A 9,397-nucleotide genomic window follows, 5' to 3' on the forward strand; every position below is an offset into this window, starting at 1 on the left:
CTATACATATGATAACATTGTAAATGTTGCATAAGAGCTACAGTGGGTGCACTTTCTCTCTGCCTGTAAGTGGGATTCATTGGCAAAAAAATTGAAAAATACCAAATTAACAAAATGAAGGATTTGACTGATTGCATAATTTATTTCTGTTCAAAAACATTTCAATATATCACAATAAAATCGGCATTGTGAATTATTTTGGCCATTATAATTGTTTGGTGAAAATCTGTCCAAGATTACACTTTTTTTACATTTTATACTTTTTTACTGTAATGCCAGTGTTTTTAGAAAATAATATAGTTGAGAAAACATATAAAAAATGTAGGCTACTAATATCCAACCAACAACGTGTTACATTATGTAAATTAAAATTCCCTATAAAAGCGTTACCGAGTTCATCGGGCTGGTGGTGTTGAACACATGGGATTAAAAGACTACATTACCCATTTCCGTTACGTTGAAAGCGGAAGTAAACAAACAGCGCGTAGCGGTCAATTCAACTCTTTGCTACATTTTGAACAGATAGCTAATTGTCGTCATATCATTTTGTTTCGCATGGTATTGCATAACATTATTATCCTGGTCTGTATCTTATTTGTTTGATACAACAAATTCGTACTTTTTTTATTTTAGTTGCCGGTTGCTAGCATGTAGCGTTAGCCTTGCTAACAAGACCAGCCTGAGTCTTTTAAATCTTTATGGACGAACTGAAGCATTGACAGTGAACCGTCGGGAAGCCAGACATTGCCTTAGAAATAGAAAATGAACGGTCAAGCTGAAGTAGAGGTGGATTACAAGAGAAAATACAAAAATCTTAAGCGCAAATTGAAGTTTCTTGTATATGTAAGTAAATGTTTTCCTTTTTTTCAATACTGTCAGATAAACTCTAGTTGTTAACTGTCTCCCATGCTCTCCATTCGTTCAGGAGCAAGAATGTTTTCAGGAGGAGCTAAGAAGAGCCCAGAGAAAATTATTAAAAGTTTCTAGAGATAAAAGGTAGAAAGCGTAAAAGCTCTTTTTAAATTATCCCACAAAATACAATGCACATAATAAAAACACATGGTCTGTGTTCTGTGTCTTAGTTTTCTGTTGGACAGACTGTTGCAATATGAAAGAGTGGATGAAGAATCTTCTGGTAGGTTTTTAATATCCTGTTGAAATATACTGGGAAGAATACGATTTTCTTTAAAGATGTCTTGTTCTGTTTTTGCAGACTCTGAAGCTACTGTGTCCTCTGAGAGTGAGGGAGAGGGAGCCAGAGAGAGAGACTGGGAAGCAGGAAAGAAGTGAGTCTACTGCAACTCGATCTCTCTTTGGATGTGATGTAAAACATTGCGGTGTTGTAGCAGGGCACATGTCTATTTTCATCTGATATTAACATCCATTTTAAGGGATGTGATGACAAGTGGTCAGTTCTAAATACAGGTGTTAGTGGAGTCCTTAATGTCCGACCACCAGAACCACATTCCATGACCATGTCACATTTTTAGTGTAAAAGCCTGTGTATTCATCCTGCCTCATTTCTAGACAACAGCGAAGGACCATCACAAACAATTATTTGTGGCATTCAAACATGGGTGTATTATTGTACCATTTCCATTCAGCTTTAAAAGAAAGTTGTGTGCATAGATATGGACAAAGATATTTAACTTTGGATAAAAGTGTTTGTTACATAGTTTCAAATTTTATTTATCTACGTTTTCAACCCTAAACTGTATGATATGCAGTATGTATTGCTTGGTTGCGATTCCACATATTTTGCTTTAAAAGTAGGATCACGGTAGACCCAATGGGACCATTCGATAATACATTTTAAACTACAAGATTTTATTATATTTAGTAAATTTAATAATCTTTCCTTTAGGAAACGGAGTCCTGGGGTTCCTCCAGTCCCCTCATCACCGTCTCCTCATCTCTCACTCCTGTCTCGCTCTGGCGCGGTTCCACTCCAGTCTTCTGCTCCTGCACAGTACCTGAACACTGTGAGTGCTCCACACACCTCCATAAACCCTCCACACAACTCATACATTCGGCACTCATGCTTTTCAGTTGCTCGCATTATTTTGCACACTGTTTGTCACCTGTTTATTTGTCATTTTGTTCATTTTTCTCTCTTTTTGTCTTTTTATCACCTCACCTGGTTTATGTGGATGCAAAACACTGGGGTCACACTGGCTGAATGGTTGTTATTGTTTGATGGACTTGTGTGTGTGTGTGTGATGGTGGGTTGAGCAGTTACCTTTCCCTCCTGAGTATTTGGCTCCCTCTGCTGAGCGAGTGAAGAAAGAGAGAAAAACAAAACTGGCCAAACACAAGAAAGACGGTTCGGGGAAGGTGAGAGAGGGACCGAGAAATACAGAATGCTATTGATTTAGATGGTCACTGTTGCTAGACTGTTTGTTTTGCTATTCATTTTACAAAAATGTGCCCATGATATACAGTCTTCCTAATAACAACTCTGTTTCATTGCCCCTCAGGTGGTTGGCCCACTGACATCTAATTACCCTGCAGGCAGTGGTGCAGCTGGGGGTGCGAGTGGTCCATTCAGCTGGGTCCCACAGCAGATGCTGAGTGAAGATGCAGCTGAGGAGGAGGGGGAAAGCGAGGGAGATAGCGACAGAGAGGAGGAGAGAGGAGAGGGAGACGAGGCCGAGCTGGTTATCGACATACCCAATGAGTGAAGGTAATAGATGAGTGAGCATTCGGCAGCAGCAATGATTAAAGATTCTTCAGATCATTTTAAAGCTTGTTATTTACAGTGTTCCTATTGTATACATTATTAGATACTTACACTCACCTAAAGGATTATTAGGAACACCTGTTCAATTTCTCATTAATGCAATTATCTAATCAACCAATCACATGGCAGTTGCTTCAATTTCATTTTATTTATATAGCGCTTTTCACAATTTGCATTGTTCCAAAGCAGCTTTACAGGGTAAAATAAGAAAAACACAAAAAAGGTCAAACACAGTACATGAATAGTTTAACTTGTTATATAAGCACCTAGTAAATTATATCTAATGTCAGCAGTCTCCCGTTGGTTTATTTTGCATTAAGTGAATGTTTGGCTGAAAAGATGTGTCTTTAATCTAGATTTAAACTGGGCGAGTGTGTCTGATCCTCGAATAATATCATGAAGGCTATTCCAGAGTTTAGGTGCTACGTATGAGAAAGCTTGACCCCCTTTGGTGGATTTAGTTTTTCTAGGTATTATCAAAAGTCCTGAATTTTGAGATCTTCGAGAGCGTGATAGGTTGTATATGGCTTTCTTTCTTCAATGCATTTAGGGGTGTGGTCAAGGCAATCTCCTGAACTCTGAACTGAATGTCAGAATGGGAAAAGAAAGGTGATTTAAGCAATTTTGAGCGTGGCATGGTTGTTGGTACCAGACGGGCCGGTCTGAGTATTTCACAATCTGCTCAGTTACTGGGATTTTCATGCACAACCATTTCTAGGGTTCACAAAGAATGGTGTGAAAAGGGAAAAAGATCCAGTATGCAGCAGTCCTGTTGGCGAAAATGCCTTGTTGATGCTAGAGGTCAGAGGAGAATGGGGTGACTGATTCAAGCTGATCGAAGAGCAACTTTGACTGAAATATCCACTCGTGACAACTGAGGTATGCAGCAAAGCATTTGTGAAGCCACAACATGCACAACCTTGAGACGAATGGGCTACAACAGCAGAAGACCCCACATGGATCCATCATGCCTTGTTACCACTGTGCAGGCTGGTGGTGGTGGTGTAATGGTGTGGGGGATGTTTTCTTGGCACACTTTAGGCCCCTTAGTGCCAATTGGGCATCGTTTCAATGCCACGGCCTACCTGAGCATTGTTTCTGACCATGTCCATCCCTTTATGACCACCATGTACTCATTCTCTGATGGCTACTTCCAGCAGGATAATGGCCCATGTCACAAAGCTCGAATCATTTCAAATTGGTTTCTTGAACATGACAATGAGTTCACTGTACTAAAATGGCCCCCACAGTCACCAGATCTCAACCCAATAGAGCATCTTTGGGATGTGGTGGAACGGGAGCTTCGTGCCCTGGATGTGCATCCCACAAATCTCGATCAATTGCAAGATGCTATCCTATCAATATGGGCCAACATTTCTAAAGAATGCTTTCAGCATCTTGTCGAATCAATGCCACGTAGAATTAAGGCGGTTCTGAAGGCGAAAGGGGGTCAAACACAGTATTAGTATGGTGTTCCTAATAATCCTTTAGGTGAGTGTATATGTGTCACAAGATGAAATATGACACACTTGTTTGTCCTTATAATCATCAAATAGTGTTTTTAGAATCACTCAAATGTTTGAATGTTGTTTAAAGGGATAGTTCACCCAAAAATTATTTTTTTACCCAACCTCTTATCATTTCAAACCTGTTTGACTTTCTTTCTTCTGCAGAGACAAAATATTTTTTGAAGAATGTTGACAGAACATTGGCGGTCCCTGTTGTATGGACACAAATCAATGCAAGTCATTTTTTGGTGAACTATCCCTTTAAAGTTCCGAATTTTCTGGATTCTTCACAAAACTGGATCTATGTTATGAGACTTTTTTAGATTGTCCAAAGAAGGTCTGGTTCTGGTTGCTTTCCTTAAAAGACTGCTAAGCTGGAATGTATTACCTGTAAGAGGAGACAAAAGTGTGCTGTAAATATAGAGTTATCAGTCAGTATTTAGAAATGTGTTGGTGAGCAGAAGATTGAGTAAAAAACAGAGCGAGAGCCACACCTATTTTTCCCAAGAGGACTTGAATGCTAGTCCAGACAAGTTGCTATGGGATCATTAAAACATGCACCCACAGCACATCAACAGGCATATATTATGTTGTAAGACTGTTTATTTTCTAATAGTTTAGAATAATGCATGTCTCTAGTCCCAGCCATTCTCTTTTCAGCTATTAATTGTCTTTTTTCTTTACACAGGTGCCAAAAGACAACGCGGTCACAAAATTGGATCATTTGTTAAAAGACCTTTTTTAATGTCGTTTGTTTGTCCAAGTAACATTAAATTAAAATGTTTATAAAATCTATGCCTCTTGTTTGATGTTTCTTTCTGTTGAATAGAGTTTTTGATTCATTATACCAGCTTATCAAAAATATTTCACATGATATGAAATTCCAAGTTCATGACTGAACGTTTCCTCTCTTTGGCATGCAGACGTTATCAGAATGTTCTGGTGGGCATGAAAACTGGCTGAAGCTGCAGAGAATAGCCATATTTGTTGGTTGTGTCTATGTGTGTGTGTCCAAGGGAATGCTGACATGCAGGAAGTCATCAAGGCGTGTGTGAGGTGTGTGTACTGGTTTGTGGACATTATAGCAATAGTAAGACTAAGGTGTAGTCAGAGAGTGTGATTTAGGAAGGGAGGATGAACAGAGAGAGAGAAAGGGGAGGGATAAGAAAGGTGAGATTCTGGCCAGACTCATTCTGCACAGTGAAACAGAGCGAGAGGGAGGAACAATCTAGGGGTCTTGTTTTATGTAACTGCTAGTTCAGCACTGTTAGCTGCTTGAGCCGTCTCTGTTTTGATGTGCTGAAGGGTTTTGGCCATGGTGTTTGCTTTGCCTCAGCTCGCTCTGTGTTGGTCTATAGTGCTGTTAAATGGTGTTTCAACCCGGGCAAACACACACACAGCACTGGATCCAGGGTTCCTTCTATGTAAAGACTGCTTTTTCAGAGGTACACCTCCAGGATCACTGTCTGAAGTGGGTTTGGAGCAGAGGTGTCACAGACAGCTGACCGGACGGCCTTTTGCATCGCTCTTTAACAACGGCTGCCAGAGCACTGTCTATACAGCTTTTCATCTCAGCCAGGCTAATGGATGGGGCAGAGGAGAGCACAATACGGTGAGACAACTTGACCTTCTGACATGCTGGTTTTGATGCTCTGTAGAGACTTTGCGGGCTTTAAGACCTACACAAACAAAATTGCCTCATCATGCTGTGAGTTCCTGTAGCTGAATGGTTAGATAATGGTGCTAGCAAATGCTAAAATAATGGGTTTGATTTGGTAACCCGTTTATTGGTAAAATGAATATTAGAATTTTGCTATGGGTAAATGATAAATGGTATAATATAAGTAATAATAGTAATAAAATATGAAGTAAAAATAAAGTATAAATGTAATTCTTTACAACGTCATGGGGCAATGGCATGTTTATGCAATTAGTATAGGCTATACTGTACAGAGGTTATGAACGTCTAAATTTTTAATAAGATCAATAAACAACATCCATTAGAGCTTCCCCTGACGTGCAAAAGTCAAGCGAAAGGAAAATCTCACCATTTCACGCATCGTTGCTAGTCACTCTGCACAAGTATAATAGATGTGAAAGAACATTGCAGTAAAGATAAGGCAGTAATACGGTCTGACTGCATTTAATATAAATTAATTTTGCTGTTCAGTGATACTGCCTGAAAACCGACTCGGAACAGGTTGTTTCTTTCAGTCACACCTCAGAACAAGTATTTCATTCCTCTCTGTCAAACACTGCCCTAAGCTCTCAGTCTTCACAATCTTTACAAATACAGTGTAATATACAGCATTCAACTGAAGGGGGGGAAATTTAGACACCATTCAAAATTTTCATTTGATCAGCATTTCTAGATATATTGTGATCATTCCAGTCCAGCGTCTTGCAAACCTCGGGAGTAACAAAGTCACCATCCAACAGCAATGTGAAAGACTCACAGCACGACAAGGTTATCCCATAAAAATAACGGTTGAACTTTTCCTAAATACTTGTACAAAAATGATTGTTGTGTTGCTTAACAGTGAATATGAACTTGTTTACTCTGCAGTATTTGAGGTCTGAAAAATTACAGTGCATCTTTTCTGTTTATCCAGTATTAACTTTCTGCTAAATAAATGCAAATGGAAACAATGTTTTTATTTTGAAATTTGGGAAAAAATATTGTTAGTAGTTCACAGAATAAAACATAATTTAACCTTAAGACATACCTACAAATAGTATTATTATATAAAATATATATACAGTATAATTGTTTTTCTGCGGCTGTATACTTTTTGCATGTGAGAAATTAAGTACCTGTCTCTTTCAAATACATCAGCAGGATGCCAAAGAGCCAATCAATGAAGATTCCCATGTGGCCATTCCAGCTCTCTACGCAGAAACTCCATCTTCCTCCAGTTCTGCCCTCCTGAAATGGGATGCTGTGACAGCAGGTCTGATACGAATCTCAGTCCTGCCAACATGTTCGAAGACAAGCGGGGAGATGTATGTGCAGAATGGTGTGGGAAGGTTAAATGAATGTGGGGGTAAAGTTTTATGGTCAGCAGTTTGTTGCGCTGCTTCAGATGGGAAGGGTAGTTTTAGTATTGGGTTAGTGATGGATGGAGAAATGAGGGTGGTGAGCATTAAGGCGTTAGAGGAGTTGATAGGAGTTGCAGGCCTGTTTTCAGGAGGCTGTGTTAAAGAAGGAGATCAGAGTGAAGACTTCATGTCACTTATTAAAGAGGAGTTGAATAGCATCAAAACACCCAGCTCTGATGCGCAAAGTGAGAATGTGCAAAGTGAAAACGCTCAAAGTGAAAACGCTCCGGAAACAACGGCATCAGACTCAGACAATGAGGAAGTGGCATCACAGCGTGTCTACAGTGAAGACCAAAGCACATCCTCCTTGGATTTAGAGAAGGACCTCCAGGATAACACCAATGAGACCTCAGAGTCTGTTATATTTCAAGTCTTGTCTTCCACCATTTCACTCCTTTATCTCCCTTTCTCTCCGATCGTAAACAGAGTCATTAACTTTCCCTCCCAGGTTGCATACGTCCTACAGGAAGATCTGGCAGTCCTCACCTCGGTGCCTGGTGACAGCGTAACCTTGGTTACCAACCTGGGCTCAGGTGTGTCATCTGGGGTTTCATGTGTTTTTAACACCTTATATGAGACTGGGGAAGTAACTACATGTACTATCTATTCATGTATCAGTCCGCTGGTCAGTGGCCTGTTCAGCAGCCTGTTCCTGGTGCTCCAGGAGGGATTCGTAGGCATGGGCACACTGGTGTGGGATGTCCTGGGTCTTCTGATGGGCACAGTGGGAAATGGTATTAAGATCTGCTGGATGGTGCTTGGGTCAGTCTTAGATCAGATGGTAGATTACCTGTGTCTTGTATCCTCAGAAATGGGCAAGCAGATGTCAACAGTGGGCTGTGGGATAGGAAAACTAACCTGGAGGAGTGGAAAGGGTGTGGTCAACCTGCTCAGAATAGTGATGCATATTGTATGGGGGGTGGCGGAGAATACAGCTGAGAATGTGCAAGAAGCGTTTGAAGAGAGCTGGGGGGGATCATCTATAGTGGAGTCACCCGAAGTGCCAGCACCTCTAGTACCAACAACTGAATAGATTTGTATGTGTTTATCCTATAGATTCACGCCCTTTTTTTGCATATTACACTATAAATAGTGTCTTGAAAACAGCATATCAATGACTTTACAGCATGTTAATGCGGATGAAACAAATGTTACATTTGCCACAGAAAGACACCATTAAAGACCTTGAAATTTGACAAAAAAAAATTCTTTGTTTAAAGGCTATGTTTTGGACTTGCAGTGTTATGATATGGAAATTAAGGCGCTTTTGGGGAAATTGTAAAAAAAAGAATTTCGAGGTGCTTCAACATTTGTGACATCTAAAAAAAGATGATGTAATTGTTGTGTAATGTCTGTTGTGTCATATTTTATGCAAACGCTATGCTGTGTATTGTTTATAAGATGCAATAAAATGTCTTGAGTTAAACTTTCTGTCATTTACAGTATACCAAAAAACTCTTTAAGGCCAACTTCAAGGTGAAGTTTTCACTATAGCTGTATTGACAATATATTATTTACTCTCATTATAGATATTGTGTATAATGCAGTTATAAAATACAGATATAGCCATCTTTAAGAATCGGCTGAAAACACATACGGTCAGCATCTGACCGATCAATCTCTTTTTTACATCTCTCTAAAAACTTAGCTCTGTATACCGTGGTAGGCTACTGTATGAATCCAGTTTTTTGCACTTATGCTTTTTGTGGTCCTCATACTTTTCCTATTGCTTCCATGTTTACCTCATTTGTAAGTCGCTTTGGGAAAAAGCGTCTGCTAAATGACTAAATGAAAATATAATAATACTGTCGTAAATAAGGGCCATTATCTGGCTGACACTTCAACATAGTAGGTTGTGGGAGTGCTCCCATTTGAACACAAACTCTATCTTTTTTCCTCCTCCTCCTCCTCCTCCTCCTCCTCCTCCTCCAAAAAAAGATTAATTTGACTGAGGGCACCAACATTTTATTTCAATTGATAGCCTATTGTGATCATAACAATTAATCGTGTAGTAAAAATCTGTGACAGGGCTGTTACTTCAAGGGAATAT

At 39.6% G+C, this 9,397-nt stretch overlaps 2 protein-coding genes across 8 annotated transcripts; both read left to right on the top strand.

Annotated features, from left to right (window-relative positions):
- The first annotated feature begins 408 nt into the window (after positions 1-408).
- On the top strand, positions 409-5,092 carry ino80e (INO80 complex subunit E). 6 transcript variants are annotated; one of them, XR_013787384.1, is made up of 9 exons: positions 409-843; positions 926-996; positions 1,083-1,135; positions 1,214-1,286; positions 1,865-1,982; positions 2,236-2,334; positions 2,478-2,683; positions 4,414-4,481; positions 4,937-5,035. XR_013787384.1 is itself a non-coding variant. In XM_079469480.1 (9 exons), the coding sequence occupies exons 2-8, from the start codon at positions 763-765 to the stop codon at positions 2,679-2,681; spliced, it is 699 nt and encodes a 232-aa protein (XP_079325606.1). In that variant the 5' UTR covers positions 412-558; positions 634-762; the 3' UTR covers positions 2,682-2,683; positions 4,937-5,043. The 6 variants fall into 6 exon arrangements, 5 of the variants coding, with proteins under 5 accessions (XP_079325605.1, XP_079325609.1, XP_079325607.1 ...); XM_079469480.1 differs by lacking the exon at positions 4,414-4,481 and having other exon boundaries at positions 412-558; positions 634-843; positions 4,937-5,043; XM_079469479.1 differs by lacking the exon at positions 4,414-4,481 and having other exon boundaries at positions 4,937-5,092.
- Positions 5,093-5,329: 237 nt separating this feature from the next.
- Positions 5,330-8,770, top strand: LOC306902111 (uncharacterized protein). Of its 2 annotated transcripts, none has more exons than XM_079470420.1 (2): positions 5,330-5,860; positions 7,088-8,770. In XM_079470420.1, exons 1-2 carry the CDS (start codon positions 5,564-5,566, stop codon positions 8,378-8,380), a joined length of 1,590 nt encoding a protein of 529 aa, XP_079326546.1. In that variant the 5' UTR covers positions 5,330-5,563; the 3' UTR covers positions 8,381-8,770. The 2 variants fall into 2 exon arrangements, with proteins under 2 accessions (XP_079326546.1, XP_079326545.1); XM_079470419.1 differs by having other exon boundaries at positions 5,358-5,860; positions 7,085-8,770.
- Positions 8,771-9,397: the final 627 nt, after the last annotated feature.

This window comes from Barbatula barbatula (genome assembly GCF_947034865.1).
Source record: "Barbatula barbatula genome assembly, chromosome: 12".
Classification (NCBI taxonomy): domain Eukaryota; kingdom Metazoa; phylum Chordata; class Actinopteri; order Cypriniformes; family Nemacheilidae; genus Barbatula; species Barbatula barbatula.